The sequence below is a fragment of the Tachyglossus aculeatus genome, chromosome 11, assembly GCF_015852505.1.
Source record: "Tachyglossus aculeatus isolate mTacAcu1 chromosome 11, mTacAcu1.pri, whole genome shotgun sequence".
Classification (NCBI taxonomy): domain Eukaryota; kingdom Metazoa; phylum Chordata; class Mammalia; order Monotremata; family Tachyglossidae; genus Tachyglossus; species Tachyglossus aculeatus.
The window spans coordinates 5,560,881-5,584,888 of NC_052076.1; the positions used below are offsets into that span (position 1 = coordinate 5,560,881).

Below are 24,008 nucleotides of genomic sequence, written 5' to 3' on the forward strand. Positions count from 1 at the left end.
TGGGCAAGTCACTTCACTATGCTTCAGTTCCCTCAACTGTAAAATGGGGATTAAGACTGTGAACCCCACGTGGGACAACCTGATTACCCTGCATTTACCCTAGCGCTTAGAACAGTGCTTCACACACAGTAAGCGCTTAACAAATATCATTATTTTCTGATCAGAGTGGCAGAATTTTCAAATTTACTTTAATCTGCCAGTCTCCTGCCTGTTTACAAGTTCAGTCAGATGTTTTAGGGGTCTGTTTGTTTACTAAGCCCTTGAGAGCAACCTTAGATGATGAATAGGTCGCACTCACTGCCTTCCAATCAACAGAATTTGTTGAGCGCTTACAGAGCCCTGTACTAAGTTCCTGGGATGTGCAATAGGCGTAGAAGACATAATCCCCTGCCCTGCTTCCCCTACCCAAAACTTAAAATGCTCCGTTTTCTTTGAGGGTGGAGGAGTAGGAGGAAGGAGCAAGAACTGGGAGAGTGATTGCTTCCAAAGCCACAAGCCTTCACTAAGTAGGCCAAAGAGACAGAGCGGGCAGGATACCCAAGCCCCCGCTACAGTTTAGTGAGCTGGAAAGAAGGGCAGGAGAAGATACTGGACGGCATCACCGCAGATGAAACAATGGCAGAACGACCCCTTGGAAAGCAGCAATCAGGATGGGATGGCAAGAAAGGGGTACAACATGAACAGTGCTTCCGTAAAGCTGAAGCAGGTGGCCTAGTGGCTAGAGCCCGGGCCTGGGGATCAGAAGGACCTGGGTTCTAATCCCGGCTCTGCCACTTGTCTGCCGGGTGACCTTTGGCAGCTCTCTTCACTTTTCTGGGCCTCAATCCTCTCATCTGTAAAATGGGGGTGAAGACTGTGACCTTGATTGACTGATTGGGCTCCCTTTGCCTTCCTGCTCTCCTTTCTGTGTCAACACTTTCACCAAGCCCCAGCCCTTAGGTCTCTGAATGCTTTGATCTCTTCCCAAAATTCCAACCTTCTTGAGCCACTTTTCTCCCACCTTCTGGCAGCCTGGTTCATCACTTCCCTTTCCAGTCCCTTTTAGTCTCCTCATTCTCTAAAGGCGATTGCTTAAACCCACCTCTGCAACTAGTGAAACCTGATCCCTTCTTTCCATCCTTGCTGAACTTCCTGAATTGGCAGTTCTGGCTGCCTTCCAAACTGCGTTTCATACATCTCCAGAAACCACCTTCCACAAAGAGTCTTCGGACTTCCGCCGTGCTAAATGGCCTCCACTCACCTTCATCCTCCTCAGCCACAGAGAGGTGTGGCCTAGTAGATAGAGCCCGGGCCTGGGAGTTGGAAGGACCTGGGTTCTAATTCCAGCTTCCGCCACTTGTCTACTGTGTGACCTTGGGCAAGTCACTTCACTTCTCCAGGCCTCAGTTAAGCGCGGCAACCAAAAGTTCGTCTTCCCTCTCAAAACCTCTCCCCCCGACTACCTTCTGGGGACAACATTCTGCTCACTCTCCAAGCCTATAACTTTACTGTTATCTCTGATGCCTTTGATCTCCCAAGCGCTTAGTACAGTGCCCCACAAGAGGTGCTCCATAAATACCATTGATTGATCGATGCCCAGTAATCCTCCCCCACCGCCAGACACTGCGACGTTAAATAATGTTATTTTCCTCTCCCTGCCGTCCCATTACCTGTCTAGGCTCTAGTCGCCTCACATCTGTTCAACTGAGGGTATTTACTGAGCGCCAAGGACTTGGGAGAGTACTGAGCAACAGTTCTTCCTTGCCACAGTCTCTCTCTACCACTCCAATCTACATTATCTTATTCACACCCGGCTTCAGGTATGACAGTGCCCTCTTTAAAGTGCACCGACCTGCTAAATGTCTCTCCCGTTTATCACCCTGCCGACAAACTCCCGGTCCGGGGAATGCTGACAGTCCCACCCCAGGTACCCCAAAGGTCTTTATGCAATGCACTCCTGAGCAGCACGTCACTCATCACTCAAGCACCTCCATTTAGGGAAAGTGGTGGCAGCCTTCTCTTGCTAAAGGTCGACCTGCTGTTTTAAGCAGGGCGCGTTTATCACCCACACCCCGGCCTTTCCAGTTTGGCTCGGCAAACACCCCCTCAGCTTCGCAAATCCTCGGGTGCTCTACAAATACCCATCAATCGATGGTATCGAGCACCTGCTGTGTGCAGAGCACTGTACTAAGCGCCCGGGAAAATACAACGGAATTGGCAGAAGGAATCCCAGCCCACCAGGGGCTTACAGTCCACTCCACCTCCATAAATCTCTCCTTCAGAAAGAGCAGATGAGGCGGTCCCTTCAGTGAATAGGTCGTGGTCTGGTTTACTCCTCACTTTGGGTTCCACAATCATCTATAAAAGTCCACCATTCCAGTTCTGCTGCCGAACTCGGGTAAGGAACAGAGCACATTTTTTAAAAACGGAGTCAGAAAAAGGGACTAGGAGAGTGCTGGGGATTAGGCTGAGGTAGGGGGCATCTGATAAGAATTGGACTCTAATATATATGCAGATGTGCTCTTTGATTAGGTGACCACAGACACACTTTTCAAAAAGAATGGGAGGGGGCATATGGAAAGAGAGTATTGTTATCCATGTGGGGAGGAATGGCTTAAAAGGCTACTGCCTGAGACATTTCTTTCCAACGGGACAGTGCACTCATCAAAATCACCTTTTGATATATCGCAGACTTCGTGCATCATTTGCTACGTGGAGTGCTCCTTTCGTCTATGCTTCTTGGAACTTCTACCTTGCCAAGGCCTCTTAAAGAACAGAGCCGACCACTTGCTGAAGCCTACGTAGATATACGAGACAGGTATTCCCCTTCCTGCTTGCACATCTAATTGCTTCTGAACCCTCTCCGTTCAACACTCACTCTGTGCCAATCTCTGTGCCAATCACTAGGGCCGATACGAGATGATCGGGTCGGACACTGCTCCTGTCCCTCGCAGGGACTCGCAATCTAAGTTAGGAGGAAGGACAGGTACTGAACCCCCATTCTGCAGGTGAGGAAACCGGTGACCAGAGAAGGGAAACGACCGGCCCGCGCCGTACAGCAGGCAAGTGGCAGAGCCAAGGCCGGAAGCCAGTTATTCCAAACTGGGAAGCGACTTTGGCAGAAGTTGGGACAAAGGCCTATCCTCGCACATTGTTCTCCACTTTTCATTCAGCCTAATCCTCAATGAGGGTCACGGTGGTAATAATAATCCTGCACGATTCACTACTTATCTGGGCTGACCACGGAGTAGGTCTACGGGCTATAAACACACATTAGGTTCATGTAGAAGTCCTTACTTTGATGATGTACTTGGCTAGGGTGTCTTCAACCTTATCATCTCAGTACCAGTTGCGAGAAGCATCCCGGACTTCAAATGAAGAAGGGTTGCAAGGAGCTGTACAGTGGGCAGAATTTGTTTGCTTTTTCATCTCGGAATCACTCATCAGACTGATCCTGAGGGCATCAGCTAACAATGCCCTCGTCTAGATTACTGGAGGTGACAAAGGGAAGGAAGGAGAGAGAGAGATGTGGGCAGAAAAGAGAAGCGGAGGAAGACAAAGGAGTGGAAAGCTGGGAAAAAGAGCTTGTTAACTGGTTTGGCTGTTCTCTTAAACACTGCTGGTCTCCTTTTCTTTCCCTTCCGAGAGGCTGGGAGAGATGCCTCTCCCATGGGGTGACATCTTGTGTATATGGTGTATTTAATGAGGCACAACTCTATTTCTGCCAACATTTCTACCGCAAAAACGTTTTATAATCGGATTCAGTACATGAGTCCATATAAAATACTTACCTACGAATGGAGTTCCTCTCGGCCTAAGATGAAATTCAATTCAACCTTGGGTTTTGATTGGCTAGTTTCTCCTCTATCAAATTTGGGTCCGTGGCCATGGCAACAGGCCAGTCTGCATCTTTACTGTCTAGACGCGACAAGAAATTCAGTTTTACACTGCATTCGGGAGTTTCCCCTTAACCTTAGTCTTACGGTAAACTGGAAGGAACCTCAAGACCCATCTGGTCCAGACTCCCGTCTCCGGGAGGATGAAAAACGGCAGCATTCAGGCCAGATGAGTGAGCGTTCTTTACTCCAGGGACGAGGATTACGCCTGCAGCGTGACATAGTGGAAATCAGGGGACCTGGGTTCATTCATTCATTCATTCAATCATATCTGAGCGCTTACTGTGCGCAGAGCACTGTACTAAGCACTTGGGAAGTACATGTCGGAAATTCTGGCTCCGCTACTTGCTTACTGTGTGACCTTGGGCCAGTCATTTTACTTCTCTGGGTCTCTGTTTCCTCACCTGTAGAGTGGGCGGGGGAAGAAGGGTTTCAACACCTATTCTCCCTCCTACTTAGACCGGGAGGCCCCAAGTGGGACAGGGACTGTGTCCGAACCGATGAATTTGTACCTAACCCAGCACTTAGGACACCTCTTGACACAAAGTACTTAAATACCATTAAAAACAAAACAAAAAAATGATCTGGGGCAAGTCACTTCACTTTTCAGAGCCTTAGTTTCTTCACCTGTTCTCCCTCTCCCTTAAACCGTGAAACCCATGTGGGACAGAGATGGTGTCCAACCTGATATCCTTGCATCTACCGCCATCCACAACACAGAATAAGCACTTAAATACCAAAACTATTATTATTATTACTATTATAATCACACAGTGGAAGAATTACTTCCCAACTCTCACAGACACGAATGCCAATACCAACAAAGCGAGGTCTGAGGGCCTGGCTTCTCTTCCCGGCTCTGCCGCTTGTCTGCTGAAAGTGAACTAGGGCAAATCACTTCACTTTTGGACCTCAGTTTCCTCATCTGTAAAATGGGAAGTAAATCCTACTCCCTCCTAATCAGACTGTGAGCCCCTTGTGGGACAGGGACTGTGTCCAATCTTATAAACAACGCCAATGCTTAGTATGAAATACTTAATACCCTAATACCTTGCTGTTGCTTAAAAAGCACCAGGACAGTAACTCACAATCAGTTTCTGGTCATCAGTGACCTCCACCTCTCCACTCCCAGACCTTTTTCTGCTCTACTTACACCTGATCTGTGTTTTTCCACCCTGCTCTACTGGTGTTTAGGGATTTTTTTTTTTAGCCTTGCACTTGTCCTTAGTGAATTTTCCCAACTTGCCTAGGTAAATCTGAATCGCATCCCCAGACTTCCGCAGTGGTAGCAATTCCACCCACCAAATTCAAGATGATCTGCAAACCTGACAGCCAACCTCTGCTGCCCCAATGTTACATATAGATAGACAGATGGATCTAGATATACTGAGTGGAACCAGCCCAAGAAGAACAAGCTACGAGAGAGGAGAGAGACACGGTGAAAGCGAAGCAGCCTTGTGGAAAGAGCACAGACCTGGGAGGGTTCCAACCCCGATTCTGTCAATTGTTTGCTGTGTGATCTCGGGCGGATCATCTAACTTCTCTGTGCCAGTTTCCCCACCTGTAAGATGGGAGTTAAATACCTGTTCCCCTCCTACTTAGACCGTGAGCCCTATGTGGGTCAGGGACCCTGTCTAACCTGATTATCTTGTAACTACCCCAGAACTTAGAACAGTGCTTGACACACAGAAGCGCTTAAATATAACAATAATAATAGTAATGTCATGCCCTCAAAGCAGTTTAGAAGAAACTAAGTTGCAGTACCGGGTTGGGGTTCACCTTTGCCGTAGAAGGAGGTACAGCAAATGATACATGCAGTCGGGCTGCACAAAGACTTAACTTTCTCCTGGGAGTGCAACCACTCGGTGACCACGCAATTCAACCCCAGTTGGTTTAGAAGATAATGAAACTCAAGTCATTCAGCCAAAATTTTCAAGCTTATTTAAGAACCAATCAGTCATAGCAGAGAGAGAAGGCAATCAGGCGATAACCGGAGGACAGTTAGGCCGCTGAAAATGAGCTGATGATGTCCCACTTGCCCCTCACTCCTCAGAAGAAGGCCACCACCTCACTCAGCCTCCGAGGGCCAAAGGGCGGCCAAAGGTGGCTCGGGGCGCTCTGTAGGACCGAGTCTGCTGCTCAGCCCGTGCACTCACTCATTCATTTGTATTTATTGAGCGTTTACTGGGTGCACAGCACTGTACTACGCGCTTGGGAGGGTACAATATAACAATCAACAGACACATTCCCCGCTGCCCAGAAAAACCTACTCTCACTTCCTGGAAAACCCACCCACCTCACAGCCCATTTTCGGTCCTAAGATTCCGGCAGAGGTGAAGGGAAGGAAGATGGTTGCGTTATTGAAAACAAAAAGAGTCCACCTGGCTTCAAGCGCTTAGTACAGTGCTCTGCACACAGTAAGCGCTCAATAAATACGACTGATTGATTCTGCACCGTTTGGTGCAGTTATCGCCATACTCACGTATTTCACTTCAAACTTCTTTGCCAGCATTTCCACTTCGTGCTTCTCTCGCTGCTCATCATTAAAAGGATCTTCTGGGTGGCTGGGCTTCTTCTGATGCAGAGAAATGGGGGTGGAGAGAGGCCAGAGAGAGAGAGACATTAATTTCATTTGGATAGGAGGCTGCATAAGAACAATAACTGAATCACTGCTTGAAGGACAAAAGAAGTTAAAACTTTGACAAGAAACTGGATTTCTTTGGTCTCAATAGCTACAGAAAGCTTGATATCCAAGCTACATTCTCACTTTTATACCCATTCTCCCCTTCATCTTGCTGCATTCTACGAGCAAAAGAAAGAACTCAACCTCCTTTGGCCAAAGAAACTCACAGTTACATGAACTAAACTCCAAGTCTGGGAATAAAATAGCGATTCCAATTCGGAGAAAACCCAAATTCCAGACACCTACAATTCCAAGAAATTTTATCTCTTCATTACCAAACACGGATGCTTCGGGTCACCCTTTATTTAGACTGTTCTTTTAACACAAATGGAGCACAAGGAGTTGAGAGAAAAATGACTGTTTTCAACTAAAAAAACCCAAAAACCCGGATATTTGTTTTGCAAATTGCTTTCTTCTAGAAGTCTCCCACAGTCCTCTCCTGTTTCTTTAAACAATAAAGAGCTACATGATCTACTGTCTGGGCCTGCTATTACGGCAGGGCCTTTGCAAACCAGAGATTATGACCTCAATGTATGAATAAGCAGGTAGAGCAGGAGTGCAGGAGTTATGGTGGGGGGTGGGGGGAGAATGTGCGTCTTTCACCCAGATCTGGCAAGAGAAAGTCAGAAAATAAATTTGATAAATGAATATAGACTAATTTGTGATAGTTTTCTGGTCATCAAAGTTTACATACCAAAGGGTAGGCAATATAAGGTAATGAGGTAAACGTAAGGCCCGGTGGAGAACTTATAATGCTGGCAGAAAGAAAGTGGATGAGCACGTAAACCCAGTTCTTACTACAGCAATGTACAGCCTAAGTTTACAACAAAAGTCCCCAGCGAATTTTTCTTTTTAAGAATATGCAAGGATTATATATATAAATAATCCTATAAATGCGGTGATGGAATTCATTTGTCCCCTTCCAAACTGAGAAACTCAGTTCTCTGCTTTGAGCAAAAAAAAAGGGCAAATTTTAAAATAAAATCCCTTGCTATAAGTCGCATACAAACAAGAGTCTGGAATTAGAAGTTACACGTCATCAAGTAAAGTCTTTCCATTTATACAGGCCCAATTTTCCTCCCCACTGAGAGGCGAGGTAAAAAGGTCATTTAGTTCTGCAGACTCTTGATATTATCAAATATACATAACATTTACAATCTTATATTTATTCTCCTCTTCATAATTTTGGAGCGTAAAGCCCTGGGGGTGGGGAGAAACCAGAAATGGCTTGTACCAAATACCCCAAATGCCAGAGACTATTTTCGCCTAAAACTAAGACATGCCCTCTCATCCCCGCCACCCCGATGTTCAACCTATTCAACTTCCATTTGAAATTCTTTAACTGAAAGATATCACACCTCAGTCTTGCCTCGCTCCCGCTCGGGAAATTGGAATCAATCAATGGGAAGGGATGCTTTCCCTCTAAGGAGGTGAAAAGTGAAGCTGGGGTTTTCATCCTCTAGGATGGACCCACGCTTAGCAACTGCCAAGAGGAATGGCCCCATTTCTGCTTTGTGAATATAACGATGCATTTTCACTGGAAGCAGCCACGGGAGATCTTCTAAATGTTCCACAGTTTCCTTCCACACAGTAGTGCATTGTACATTCGGGAAAATAAAATGATATTTCTCTAAAGTGGTGACATAATAATAATGTTGGTATTTGTTAAGCACTTACTATGTGCAAAGCGCTGGGGTAGATACAAGGTAATCAACGTGGGGCTCACAGTCTTCATCCCCCTTTTACAGATGAGGGAACTGAGGCCCAGAGAAGTTAAGTGACCTGCCCAAAGTCACACAGCTGACAAGTGGCGGAGCTGGGATTGGAACCCACGACCTCCGAGTCCAAAGCCCGTGCTCTTTCCACTGAGCCACGCTGTATCCGTACTGTTTATGCATGGATTCCACCGGAGTACATAAAGTATTAATTAAAATACATTAACTGCCCAGCAGTAGTTTCACCATCCGCCGGGGAAAAGGAAATGGTTGTTTCCTTAAGCGGGCACACATAATTGCTAGGTTGATGATAAGGGAGAGAAAACATTAAAAATATCACTGAGTTGAATAAGATTCCACGGTCCCTGTGCGAAACAACAAAACTTGTCAAGGCAGCAGAGCTGATGTCACAATAGACCCTTCTTTCCTTGAGCTATTTCAGAAGGCTACTGCATTCCACTACTGCCATTCTTGATAATGGTTTACAAGACTATGGCTTAGAAGCACATTACGCTTTACTTCCTGCATTGGCTGCCTTCTGCGATTGTTTGAGGCCCATCACACTCTAAAGAGCCTCTTGCTATTAAACCTCGGAAAAAGTTACTTCACGCTACGTTCTATTGTCACTAAGAAGATGAACTTCTCCTGAAGTTGTTATTCCAGCTAGTTCTATCTTTACAAGATTTTCAACCAACTTGTGTACTGGAGAATGGAGGGTTGTGGAGCGGTGTGGCCTCGCAGAAAGGGCACGGGGCTGGGAATTGGAGGATCTGGGTTCTTTCCTCACCTCTGCTGCTCGCCTGATGCCCACGGTCACTTCACTTCTCCATGCCACAGATCCCTCATATCTGTAAAATGGGGATTCGATACCTTTTCTCCCTCCTACTGTTCTCCCAAGCGTTCAGTACAGTGCTCCGCACACAGGCGCTCATTAAGTACCTTTGAGGAAGAGGGTCAGGAAGAGGGTCAGGGTCAGGAATACTGTTCTATTCTCCCAAGCTCTTAGTACAGTGCTTTGCACACAGTAAGCACTCCAATACGACTGAATGAATACTTACAATGGGAGCTCCACGAGGGACCTGAAGATGATCTTGTACCTACCCCAGTGCTTATAATAGTGCCTGCCACACAGAGCTTAACAAACACCTCAATATTATTATTATTATCTGTCGATTCTGCATATGAACTGACTTCATGTGGGATAACTGGAAAATCTCCACGTGACAGAGAAAACCACCACCACAGACCGTTCAGCACCGAGCTGCAAGAGGGGAAAATCCCCATCCCTTGAACAATCAAGATTGGATTTAACACATTCTGAGAATGTTGACTCTAGCGTTTGTGAAAACCGTCTGGCAAAGTAAGCACAACCTACGGAGGTTAACCAGGAGCTAAATACATTTACTAATGAACTCATTTTGGCTATATACTGTCTCCCCCTTTTCACTGGAAACTCGCTATGGGCAGGGAACATATCTACCAACGCTGTTATACTGTATTCTCCCAAGCAAGCAATCAATCAATCGTATTTTTTGAGCGCTTACTGTGTGCAGAACACTGTACTAAGCGCTTACTACAGTGCTCTGCACGCAGAAAGCCCTCAACAAATGCGACTGATGGATTGCTATAGTTAGCAGGGCCAAACAAAGAACTGGAGAGGCTCATTAATCCACCAGTACAGATAGCTATTTGAATAATCAGGTGAACTATCACCCATTTATATACATCTCTCTCCGTGGATAATGGTTCACTTGATCATTCAAATAGATAGTTGGAATGATAATAATGATGAGACGGTATTTGTTAAGCGCTTACTATGTGCCAAGCGCTGTTCTAAGCACTGGAATGTACACACACTTTTACATGTACACCCTCACAGATACATGCCCACGCTTCGCCATGCAAACCCACATGCACACACACCCCCGACACACACATTCATGCATGTATGGCCACGCACACATCCATATACACATAGCTACACCAATTTCAAACATCTGGAGGTAAACTACTCTTTCCCCCATTGGAGCCCGAGTGCCCCTTCTGTTTGCCGGAAAATCCCTGATTCATACTGTTTTACTCTTCACAGTAGGAGTCGCTGGAAAATGGGAAAATATATATATTTATCCCTCTTGCCACCTCCAGAGGGGCACCAGTTCAGTTCATTCAATCAATCAATCAATCGTATTTATTGAGCGCTTACTGTGTGCACAGCACTGGACTAAGCGCTTGGGAAGTACAAGTTGGCAACATATAGAGACAGTCCCTACCCAACAGTGGGTTCACAGTCTAAAAGGGGGAGACGGAGAACAAAACCAAACATACTAACAAAATAAAATAAATAGAATAGATATGTACAAGTAAAATAAAGAGAGTCACAAATATGTACAAACATATATACAGGTGCTGTGGGGAAGGGAAGGAGGTAAGATGGGGGGATGGAGAGGGGGATGAGGGGAGAGGAAGGAAGGGCCTCAGTCTGGGAAGGCCTCCTGGAGGAGGCCATTCACTCAATCAATCATATTTATTGAGCGCTTACTGTGTGCAGAGCACTGGACTAGGCGATTGGGAGAGTACACTATAGCAATAACCTTCTCAGTGAAGTTGGGGAGGAAGATGGTTACTTCCACATTCCGGCTGACCCGCCACAAAGACCGATTAGGAGCTCTAAACCCCTCCACCTCTGACCTGTTGGGTAGGGACTGTCTCTATATGTTGCCAACTTGTACTTCCCAAGCGCTCAGTACAGTGCTCTGCACACAGTAAGCGCTCAATAAATACGATTGATGATGATGCTGATCTTTAAACTCCGGATTACGGGCACCCGCACAAACACGCCCACACCTGCCACCCGCAATGAGGTGAGATGACACCTCCCCCAGCCCACAATTTACAGTGTGGATCAGATGGGTAACCGGAGCTGAAACTGTTTTACCCCCAGCAACTGGACAGGGAGAAGAAAGGTAACTAGATTAGGCGGCTCCAGGTTCCCTGGAGTGGAATTCCTGACCCTCTTCCTCAAAGGTACTTAATGAGCGCCTGTGTGCGGAGCACTGTACTGAACGCTTGGGAGAGTCCAATGCCACACAATTGGTAGACGCGTTCCCTGCCTTGGAAAAACGATTGGGATTAAGTGACGGCTTTCAGGTTTGGACCCCCGCCCAGGCCGTACTGGGGTCAATCAATCAATCAATCGTATTTACTGAGCGCTTACTGTGTGCAGAGCCCTGTACTAAGCGCTTGGGAACCAGCATGGAGGTAAGCGGGGAGGGTAACCCCATCCTTCGGCCTCCAACTAGGGATCCCCTTCCTTCCTCTCCCCCTCGTCTCCCTCTCCATCCCCCCCATCTTACCTCTTTCCCTTCCCCAAAGCACCTGTATATATGTATATATATTTGTACATATTTATTACTCTATTTATTTATTTTACTTGTACATATCTATCCTATTTATTTTATTTTGTTAGTATGTTTGGTTTTGTTCTCTGTCTCCCCCTTTTAGACCGTGAGCCCACTGTTGGGTAGGGACTGTCTCTATATGTTGCCAATTTGTACTTCCCAAGCACTCAGTACAGTGCTCTGCACATAGTAAGCGCTCAATAAATACGATTAATTGATTGATTGACTGATCCCCCCAACACCCCAGGTGCAGAAAGCCAGGCCGCAGATGGAGACCAAGGGTGATAACCTCGCCCGACCTCCAAATGTGGCAGCAGGGACTCTAGTCTGGTAGCTCCGTTATGGGCAGACCATGTGGCAATCAACCAAGGCTACTTATTGGGCGCTTCCTGCGGGCAAGGGCACAGTCCTAGGTGCTCGGGGGGAGCACAATCCCACAGAGAAGCAGCATGGCTCAGGGGAAAGAGCACGGGCCTTGGAGTCAGAGGTCATGGGTTCAAATCCCGGCTCCGCCAACTGCCAGCTGTGTGACTTTGGGCACGTCACTTCACTTCTCCCAGCTTTTCCAATTGTCAGCTGTGTGACTTTGGGCAAGTCACTTCACTTCTCCGTGCCTCAGTTCCCTCATCTGTAAAATGGGGATTAAGACTGTGAGCCCCCTGTGGGACAACCTGATCACCCTGTAACCTCCCCAGCGCTTAGAACAGTGCTTTGCACATAGTAAGTGCTTAATAAATGCCATTATTATTATTATTATTCTCCGCGCCTCAGTTCCCTCATCTGTAAAATGGGGATGAAGACTGTGAGACGCCATGGGACAACCTGATCACCTTGTAACCTCCCCAGTGCTTAGAACAGTGCTTTACGCATAGTAAGCGCTTAATACATGCCATTAAAAAAAAAAATTTCGGCTCCACCACTGGTCTGCTTTATGACCTTGGGCAAGTCACTTCACTTCTCTGGGCCTCAGTTACATCATCTGGAAAATGGGGATTAAGAGTGTGAGTCCCACATGGGACAACCTGATTATCTGGAATCTCTCCCAGCACTTGGCACATAGTAAGCTCTTAACAAATACCATCATTATTATTATTACCCCCCACCATCAGGGCACTGTAGTCGACAAAGCGCTTATAATAATAATAATAATAATAATAATGATAGCATTTATTAAGCGCTTACTATGTGCCAAGCACTGTTCTAAGCACTGGGGAGGTTACAAGCTGATCAGGTTGTCCCACGGGGGGCTCACAGTCTTAATCCCCATTTTACAGATGAGGTAACTGAGGCACAGATGACTCGCCCAAAGTCACACAGCTGACATGTGGCAGAGCCGGGATTTGAACCCATGACCTCTGACTCCAAAGCCCGGGCTCTTTCCACTGAGCCGCGCTGCTTATCACAGGGCTAGGGACTCAGTAAACAATCGGTGGTATTTATGGAGCGCTGTGATGCTTAGAGAAGCAGCATGGCTCAATGGAAAGAGCCCGGGCTTTGGAGTCAGAGGTCATGGGTTCAAATCCCGGCTCCGCCAACTGTCAGCTGTGTGACTTTGGGCAAGTCACTTAACTTCTCTGTGCCTCAGTTGCCTCAGCTGTAAAATGGGGATTAAGACTGTGAGCCCCATGTGGGACAACCTGATTACCTTGTAGCTCCCCCAGCGCTTAGAACAGTGCTTGGCACATAGTAAGTGCTTAACAAATACCATCATTATTATAAGCGCTTAGTACAGTGCTCTGCACACAGTAAGCGCTCAATAAATACGATTGATGATGAGTGCTTGGAAGGATCCACAACAAGCGAACTCGATTACTAGAATGTAAGCCTGGTGTGGCCAGGGGCTGTCTCTCTTTATTAGTAACAATAATAATAATACTGGTATTTGTTAAAACGCTTACTGGTTCTAAGCACTGGGGGGATACGAGGTGATCAGGTTGTCCCACGTGGAGCTCACAGTTTTCATCCCCATTTTCCAGATGAGGTAACTGAGGCCCGGAGAAGTGAAGAGACCCAGCTGACAAGTGGCGGAGCTGGGATAAGAACCCAAGACCCCTTCTGACTCCCAAACCCGGGCTCTTTCCACTAAGCCACGCCGTTCCTCGTTGCTGAACTGTACTTTCCGAGGGCTTGGCACAGTGCTTTGCACACAGTAAGTGCTCAATAAATACGACTGATTGAATGTATAAACACCCCCTGATTGTGGGGGATTGCAGAGAAGCAGCGTGGCTCAGCGGCAAGAACCCGGGCTTGGGAGTCGGAGGTCGGGGGGTCTAATCCCGGCTCTGCCGCTTATCAGCTGTGTGACCTTGGGCAAGCCACTTCCCTTCCTTGTGCCTCAGTGACCTCATCTGTAAAATGCAGATTAAGTCTATGAGCTGCACGTGGGACAGCCTGATGACCTTGTATCCACCCCAGCGCTTAGAACAGTGCTTGGCACATAGAAACAGCTTAACTACCATCATTATTATTACTGTGAGGACAGGGTGGGCTGTTGCGGGAGGGGGTAATAATAATAACAGAGGTATTTGTGAGGCGCTTACCGTGTGCCAAGCGCTGTTCTAAGCGCTGGGGTAGATCCAAGGTAATCAAGGTTGCCCCACGGGGGGCTCCCAGTCTTCATCCCCATTTTACAGATGAGGTCACTGAGGCCCTGAGAAGTTACGTGACTTGTCCAAAGTCACACAGCTGATTAAGTGGCGGAGCCGGGATCAGAACCCGTGACCTCTTCTGACTCCCAAGCCCGGGCTCTTTCCACTAAGCCACACTGCTTCTCTCCATTAAGCGCGTAGTATTCATTCATTCACTCGTATTTATTGAGCGCTGACTGTGTGCAGAGCACTGGATGAAGTGCTCGGGAAGTACAATCCGGCAACAGAGACAATCCCTCCCCAACAACAGTCTCACAGTGTAGAATAACAGTGCGTAGCACATAGTAAGCGCTTAACAAATACCACTGTCATCTTCATTCATTCATTCAACAGTAATTATTGAGCGCTGTGTGCAGAGCACTGGACTAAGTGCTTGGAGAGTACAGTCCGGCAGCAGATAGAGACAATCCCCACCCACCAACGGGTTCAGAAGTATGTGGCGAGCACTGTTCTGAGCACTGTGGGGCTGTTAGGGATGGTAGGGGGAGGTGTTTGGACCCCCCCTAAGTGAGAAGCAGCATGGTTTAGTGGAAAGGGCCCGGGCTGGAAGTCAGAGGTCATGGGTTCTAATCCTGGCTCCGCCTCTTGTCAGCCATGTGACCTTGGGAAAGCCACTTCACTTATCTGTGTCTCTCTTCCCTCCGCTGTAAAATGGGGATGAAGACTGCGAGCCCCACGTGGGACAGCCTGATTCCCTTCTATCTCCCCCAGCTTTTAGAGCAGTGCTTAACACATAGTAAGCGCTTAACACAAACCATCACTCCCAGGGCTTAGAACAGTGCCCAGCGCTTAGCACGTAGTAAAGAACTGCATCTTGCAATAAGGGGCTAAGTTGGGACTGTGAGCCCACTACTGGGTAGGGACTGTCTCTATATGTTGCCAACTTGTACTTCCCAAGCGCTTAGTACAGTGCTCTGCACACAGTAAGCGCTCAATAAATATGATTGATGATGATGATGATGATGACCCTTCTAGACTGTGAACCTGTTGTTGGGTTGGGGCCCTCTCTATAGGTTGCTGATTTGTACTTCCCAAGCATTTAGTCCAGTGCTCTGCACCGTCAGTGCTCCATAATAATAATAATAATAATAATAATAATAATAATAATAATAATAATGATGGCATGTGTCAAGCACTTACTATCATCATCATCATCATCAATCGTATTTATTGAGCGCTTACTATGTGCAGAGCACTGTATTAAGCGCTTGGGAAGTACAAACTGGCAACATATAGAGACAGTCCCTACCCAACAGTGGGCTCACAGTCTAAAAGGGGGAGACAGAGAACAAAACCAAACATACTAACAAAATAAAATAAATAGAATAGATATGTACAAATAAATTAAATAAATAAATAAATAAATAGAGTAAAAAAATATGTACAAACATATATACATATATACAGGTGCTGTGGGGAAGGGAGGGAGGTAAGATGGGGGGATGGAGAGGGGGACGAGGGGGAGAGGAAGGAAGGGGCTCAGTCTGGGAAGGCCTCCTGGAGGAGGTGAGCTCTCAGCAGGGCCTTGAAGGGAGGAAGAGAGCACTTACTATGTGCCAAGCACTGTTCGAAGTGCTGGGGAGGGGATACAAGCTGATCACGTTGTCCCATGTGGGGCTCCCAGTCTTCATCCCCATTTTACAGGCGGGGTCACTGAGGCTCAGAGAAGTGACTTGCCCAAGGTCACACAGCAGACACGCGGGGGAGCCGGGATTCGAACCCTCGACCTCTGCCTCCCAAGCCCTGGCTCTTGCCACTGAGCCACGCTGCTTCTCTAGAAGCATAAATACAACTCGGTTTTGTTTTGTTGTCTGTCTCCCCCTTCTAGCCTGTGAGCCCACTGGTGGGTAGGGACCGTCTCTAGATGTTGCCAACTTGTACTTCCCAAGCACCTAGTACAGTGCTCTGCACACAGTAAGCGCTCAATAAATACGATTGAATGAACGAATGAATTCCCGGTAAATACAGGTGAATTTACGCCATCACAATGATGATTAAGAGAAGCAGCGTGGCTCAGTGGCAAGAGCCCGGGCTTGGGAGTCAGAGGTCATGGGTTCTAATTCCGGCTCCACCACTCGTCTACTGTGTGACTTTGGGTAAGTCACTTCACTGGGCTTCTGTTACCTCATCTGGAAAATGGGGATGAAGACTGTGAGCCCCACATGGGACAACCTGATCACCTTGTATCTACTCCAGCACTTGGAACAGTGCTTGGCACATAGTAAGCACTTAACAAATACCATCATTATTATTATTATCCGTAAAATGGGGATGAAGACTGTGAGCCCCAAGAGGAACAACCTAATCACCTTGTATCTACTCCAGCACTTAGAACAGTGCTTGGCACATAGTATGTACTTAACACATACCATCATCATTATTATCTGTAAAATGGGGATGAAGACTGTGAGCCCCACGAGGGCCAAGCTGACCACCTTATATCTACTTCAGGGCTTAGAACAGCGCTTGGCACATAGTAAGCACTTAACAAATACCATCATCATTATTATCTGTAAAATGGGGATGAAGACTGTGAGCCCCAGGAGGGCCAACCTGATCACGTTATATCTACTTCAGCGCTTAGAACAGCGCTTGGTACATAGTAAGCGCTTAACAAATACCATCATCATTATTATCTGTAAAATGGGGATGAAGACTGTGAGCCCCACGAGGGCCAACCTGATCACCTTATATCTACTTCAGCGCTTAGAACAGCGCTTGGCAGATAGTAAGCGCTTAACAAATACCATCATCATTATTATCTGTAAAATGGGGATGAAGACTGTGAGCCCCAGGAGGGCCAACCTGATCACCTTATATCTACTTCAGCGCTTAGAAAAGCGCTTAACAAACACCATCATTATTATTATTATCTGTAAAATGGGGATGAAGACTGTGAGCCCCACGAGGGCCAACCTGATCACCTTATATCTACTTCAGCGCTTAGAACAGCGCTTGGCACATAGTAAGCGCTTAACAAATACCATCATTATTATTATTATCTGTAAAATGGGGATGAAGACTGTAAGCCCCAGGAGGGCCAACGTGATCACCTTATATCTACTTCAGCGCTTAGAACAGCCCTTGGCACATAGTAAGCGCTTAACAAATACCATCATCATTATTATCTGTAAAATGGGGATGAAGACTGTGAGCCCCACGAGGGCCAACCTGATCACCTTATATCTACTTCAGCGCTTAGAACAGCGCTTGGCACATAGGAAGCGCTTAACAAATACCATCATCATTATTATCTGTAAAATGGGGATGAAGACTGTGAGCCCCACGAGGGCCAACCTGATCACCTTATATCTACTTCAGCGCTTAGAACAGCACTTGGCACATAGTAAGCGCTTAAAAAATACCATCATCATTATTACCTGTGGATGAAGACTGTGAGCCCCACGAGGGCCAACCTGATCACCTTATATCTACTTCAGCGCTTAGAACAGCACTTGGTACATAGTAAGCGCTTAACATCATTACCTATAAAATGGGGATGAAGACTGTGAGCCCCATGAGGGCCAACCTGATCACCTTGTATCTACCCCAGCGCTTGGCACATAGTAAGCGCTTAACAAATAACATCATCATTATTGTTATTATGGGTTCAAATCCCGGCTCCGCCACTTGTAAGCTGGGTGACTTTGGGCCAGTCACATCACTGGGCCTCAGTTCCCTCATCTGGAAAATGGGGAAACAGGCTGGGAGCCCCACGAGGGCCAACCTGATCACCTGGTATCGACACCAGTGCTTAGAATAGTGCTTGGCACATAGTAAGCGCTTCAGAAATACCATTAGAAAAGCAGCATGGCTCAGTGGAAAGAGCCCAGGCTTTGGAGTCAGAGGTCATGGGTTCAAATCCCGGCTCTGCCAATTGTCAGCTGTGTGACTTTGGGCAAGTCACTTCACTTCTCTGTGCCTCATTTACCTCATCTGTAAATCAATCAATCAAATTTATTGAGCGCTTACTGTGTGCAGAGCACTGTACTAAGCGCTTGGGAAGTACAAGTCGGCAACACATAGAGACAGTCCCTACCCAACAGTGGGCTCACAGTCTAGAAGGGGGAGACAGAGAACAAAACCAAACATACTAACAAAATAAAATAAATAGAATAGATATGCACAAGATAAATAAATAAATAGAGTAATAAATATATACAAACGTATATACAGGTGCTGTGGGGAAGGGAAGGAGGTAAGATGGGGGGGTGGAGAAGGGGACGAGGGGGAGAGGAAGGAAGGGGCTCAGTAAAATGGGGATTAAGACTGCGAGCCCCCCGTGGGACAACCTGATCACCTTGTAACCTCCCCAGCTCTTAGAACAGTGCTTTGCACATAGTAAGTGCTTAATAAATGCCATCATTATTATTATTATTAGAAGGGGGCTCACATGCAGAGCACCATACTAAGCGCTTGGGAAGTACAGGTTGGCAACACTTGTCAGCTGTATGACTACGGGCAAGTCACTTCACTGGGTCTCAGTTCCCTCGTCTGTAAAATGGGGGTGAAGCCTGGGAGCCCCACGTGGGACAACCTGATCACCTCGTAACCTCCCCAGCGGTTAGAACAGTGCTGGGCACAAAGTAAGTGCTTAATAAATGCACTCATTCTTATTAGAAGGGGGCTCACATGCAGAGCACCGTACTAAGCGCTTGGGAAGAACAAGTTGGCAACACTTGTCAGCTGTATGACTTTGGGCAAGTCACTTCACTGGGTCTCAGTTCCCTCGTCTGCAAAATGGGGATGAAGCCTGGGAGCCCCTAATAACTGCCATCATTCTTATTAGAAGGGGGCTCACATGCAGAGCACCGTACTAAGCGCTTGGGAAGTACAGGTTGGCAACACTTGTCAGCTGTATGACTTGGGCAAGTCACTTCACTGAGTCTCAGTTCCCTCGTCTGTAAAATGGGACTGAAGATGGGGAGCCCCATGTGGGAAAACCTGATCACCTCGTAACCTCCCCGGCGCTTAGAACAGTGCTTGGGAAATAGTAAGTGCTTAATAAATGCACGCATTATTACTAGAAGGGGGCTCACATGCGGAGCACCGTACTAAGCACTTGTGAAGTACAAGTTGGCAACACTTGTCAGTTGTATGACTTCGGGCAAGTCACTTCACTGAGTCTCAGTTCCCTTGTCTGTAAAATGGGGGTGAAGTCTGGGAGCCCCCCGTGGGACAACCTGATCACCTCGTAACCTCCCCGGCGCTTAGAACAGTGCTGGGCACAAAGTAAGTGCTTAATAAATGCACTCATTATTATTACAAGGGGGCTCACATGCAGAGCACCGTACTAAGCGCTTAGGAAGTACAGGTTGGCAACACTTGTCAGCTGCATGACTTTGGGCAAGTCACTTCACTGAGTCTCAGTTCCCTCGTCTGTAAAATGGGGGTGAAGCCTGGGAGCCCCCCGTGGGACAACCTGATCACCTTGTAACCTCCCCAGCGCTTAGAACAATGCTGGGCACAAAGTAAGTGCTTAATAAATGCACTCATTATTATTAGAAGGGGGCTCACATGCAGAGCACCGTACTAAGCGCTTGGGAAGTACAGGTTGGCAACACTTGTCAGCTGTATGACTTCGGGCAAGTCACTTAACCGGGTCTCAGTTCCCTCGTCTGTAAAATGGGGGTGAAGCCTGGGAGCCCCACGTGGGACAACCTGATCACCTCGTAACCTCCCCAGCCTTAGAGCAGTGCTTGGCACATAGTAAGTGCTTAATAAATGCACTCATGCAGAGCACCGTACTAAGCGCTTGGGAAATACGGGTTGGCAACACTTGTCAGTTGTATGACTTCGGGCAAGTCACTTCACTGGGTCTCAGTTCCCTCGTCTGTAAAATGGGGGTGAAGCCTGGGAGCCCCACGTGGGACAACCTGGTCACCTCGTAACCTCCCTGGCGGTGAGAACAGTGCTTGGCACAGAGTAAGTGCTTAATAAATGCACTCATTATTACTAGAAGGGGGCTCACATGCAGAGCACTGTACTAAGCGCTTGGGAAGTACAAGTTGGCAATACTTGTCAGCTGTATGACTTCGGGCAAGTCACTTTACCGGGTCTCAGTTCCCTCGTCTGTAAAATGGGGGTGAAGCCTGGGAGTCCCACGTGGGACAATCTGATCACCTCGTAACCTCCCCGGCGGTTAGAACAGTGCTGGGCACAAAGTAAGTGCTTAATAAACGCACTCATTATTATTAGAAGGGGGCTCACATGCAGAGCACCGTACTAAGCGCTTGGAAAGTACAGGCTGGCAACACTTGTCAGCTGTATGACTTTGGGCAAGTCACTTCACCGAGTCTCAGTTCCCTCGTCTGTAAAATGGGGATGAAGCCTGGGAGTCCCACGTGGTACAACCTGATCACCTCGTAACCTCCCCGGCACTTAGAACAATGCTGGGCACAAAGTAAGTGCTTAATAAATGCTATCATTACTATTAGAAGGGGGCTCACATGCAGGGCACCGTACTAAGTGCTTGAGAAGTACAGGTTGGCAACACTTGTCAGCTGTATGACTTCGGGCAAGTCACTTCACTGGGTCTCAGTTCCCTCATCTGTAAAATGGGGATGAAGTCTGGGAGCCCCACGTGGAACAACCTGATCACCTTGTAACCTCCCCAGCATAAAGCTTAGAACAGTGCTTTGCACATAGTAAATGCTTAATAAATGCCATCATTATTATTATTAGAAGGGGGCTCACATGCAGAGCACCGTACTAAGCGCTTGGGAAGTACAGGTTGGCAATACTTGTCAGCTGTATGACTTTGGGCAAGTCACTTCACTGGGTCTCAGTTCCCTCATCTGTAAAATGGGAGTGAAGCCTGGGAGCCCCACGTGGGACAACCTGATCACCTCATAGCCTCCCCGGCGCTTAGAGCAGTGATTGGGACATAGTAAGTGCTTAATAAATGCCATCATTACTATTAGATGGGGGCTCACATGCAGAGCACTGTACTAAGCGCTTGGGAAGTATAGGTTGGCAATTCGCTTAGAACAGTGCTGGGCACAAAGTAAGTGCTTAATAAATGCACTCATTATTATTAGAAGGGGGCTCACATGCAGAGCACCGTACTAAGCGCTTGTCTGCTGTACGACTTCGGGCAAGTCACTTCACCGGGTCTCAGTCCCCTCGTCTGTAAAATGGGGGTGAAGCCTGGGAGCCCCACGTGGGACAACCTGGTCACCTCGTAACCTCCCTGGCGGTTAGAACAGTGCTTGGCACAAAGTAAGTGCTTAATAAATGCACTCATTATTACTAGAAGGGGGCTCACATGCAGAGCACTGTACTAACCGCTTGGGAAATACAGGTTGGCAACACTTGTCAGTTGTATGACTTCGGGCAAGTCACTTCACCGGGTCTCAGTTCCCTCGTCTGTAAAATGGGGGTGAAGCCTGGGAGCCCCACGTGGGACAACCTGATCACCTCGTAATCTCCCCAACGCTTAGAGCAGTGCTCGGGAAATAGTAAGTGCTAAATAAATGCACTCATTATTATTAGGAGGGGGCTCACATACAGAGCACCGTACTAAGCGCTTAGGAAGTACAAGTTGGCAATACTTAGCTGTATGACTTTGGGCAAGTCACTTCACTGGGTCTCAGTTCCCTCGTCTGTAAAATGGGGGTGAAGCCTGGGAGCCCCACGTGGGACAACCTGATCACCTCGTAACCTCCCCGGCGGTTAGAACAGTGCTTGGCACATAGTAAGTGCTTAATAAATGCCCTCATTACTATTAGAAGGGGGCTCACATGCAGAGCACCGTACTAAGCGCTTGGGAAGTACAGGTTGGCAACACTTGTCAGCTGGAAAGTCACTTCACCGAGTCTCAGTTCCCTCGTCTGTAAAATGGGGGTGAAGCCTGGGAGCCCCACGTGGGACAACCTGATCACCTCGTAACCTCCCCGGCACTTAGAACAATGCTTGGCACAAAGTAAGTGCTAAATAAATGCACTCATTATTACTAGAAGGGGGTTCACATGCAGAGCACCGTACTAAGCTCTTGGGAAGTACAGGTTGGCAACACTTGTCAGCTGTATGACTTTGGGCAAGTCACTTCACCGGGTCTCAGTTCCCTCATCTGTAAAATGGGGGTGAAGCCTGGGAGCCCCACGTGGAACAACCTGATCACCTCGTAACCGCCCCGGTGGTTACAACAGTGCTTGGCACAAAGTAAGTGCTTAATAAATGCACTCATTATTATTAGAAGGGGGCTCACATGCAGAGCACCGTACTAAGCGCTTGTCTGCTGTATGACTTCGGGCAAGTCACTTCACCGGGTCTCAGTTCCCTCGTCTGTAAAATGGGGGTGAAGCCTGGGAGCCCCACGTGGGACAACCTGATCACCTCGTAACCTCCCCGGCGCTTAGAGCAGTGCTGGGCACGTAAGAAGCGCTTAGTAAATGTGATGATGATGATGAAGATGATGATGACGACGATGATGACGATGATTACCCGTTGTTGTCCGGAGAGGAGCAGGTCCGGGTAGCTGAACTCCACGCAGCTGTCGTCGGTGGGGTCTTTGAGGGCCAGCTCCAGGCGAACCGTGTCCCGAGGAGGCTGAGGAGGAGGAGGAGGCTGAGGAGGGGGAGGCTGGGGCTGAGGAGGCTGAGGAGGGTCGGGTCGGGCCGCCTCCTCCCGCGGGGGCGAGGGCAAAGAGGGGGGCGGCGGCGGCGGCTCCGGCCCGGGCGGCGGTTGTTGATGATGATGAGGGGGGTGATGGTGGTGATGGTGGTGGTGGTGGTGGTGGTCACGGTGGTCACGGTGGTGGTGGTGGTGCTGTGGAGGGGGCTGAGGCGCGTCCAGGCCCGGCGGGTCTCCGTCGCGCCGCCTCACGGGGGACAGGCTGACGAAGGGGACCCGTCGCGGCTCCGCCATGGTCGCCCTGGCCCCGGTCGTCGTCGTCGTCCGCCGCTAGGCTGGGCAGGGCGCGGCCGCCATGTTGGATCCCCCACATCAATCGAAGCGGGGCCGTCGGCGTTGCTATCGCCGCCGCCAGGCGGGCGCATGCGCGCTGGGGCCGGCCGGGCAGCCGGGCCGTCCGCGGGCGCCGCCGCCGCCGCTGCCGCCGCCGCCGGGACGGCTACCGGAAGTGACGTCGCGGCAGCCGCCCCTCCGCGCGCGTTGCCATGCCGACCGTCGGACGCCGGCCCGCCTCCTCTCCCTCGGACGAGGCCACGCGGGACTTCCGGGAGAAGCCCGGCGCGGCGCGGCCCGGCCCGGGGACAACGGGCCGCGCCATTTATTCACTAGTCACTCACTCAGTCAGTCAGTCATTTATTCATTCATTCATTCACTGTCAGTCATTTATTCAGTAGTCAGTCAGTCATTTATTCATTCAGTCAGTCATTTATTGTCAGTCATTCCAGTCATTTATTCATTCACTCACCCAGTCATTTATTCATTCACTCACCCAGTCATTTATTCAGTCAGCCATTTATTCCTTCATTCAGTCAGTCATTTATTCATTCACTCACTCAGTCATTTATTCATTCATTCACTGTCAGTCATTTATTCAGTAGTCAGTCATTCAGTAGTCAGTAAGTCATTCATTCTGTCAGTCAGTCATTTATTCACGCAGTCATTTACTGTCAGTCATTCAGTCAGCCATTTATTTATTCACTCATTTATTCAGTCATTCACTGTCACTCATTTATTCAGTAGTCATTCATTCATTCATTCATTCATTCATTGTCAGT

The 24,008-nt window shown here is 48.1% G+C and overlaps 1 protein-coding gene across 1 annotated transcript in view; it reads right to left on the minus strand.

Moving 5' to 3' along the window:
* Positions 1 to 23,241, minus strand: part of UBN2 (ubinuclein 2) — an 86,116-nt gene extending 62,875 nt beyond the window's left edge. The window contains 4 exon segments of the mRNA XM_038754458.1: positions 6,358 to 6,450; positions 22,765 to 22,988; positions 23,023 to 23,089; positions 23,092 to 23,241. Of these exon segments, the coding sequence (XP_038610386.1) occupies positions 6,358 to 6,450; positions 22,765 to 22,988; positions 23,023 to 23,089; positions 23,092 to 23,187 (480 nt within the window). The 5' untranslated portion in view covers positions 23,188 to 23,241.
* Between the last annotated feature and the right edge of the window lie 767 nt (positions 23,242 to 24,008).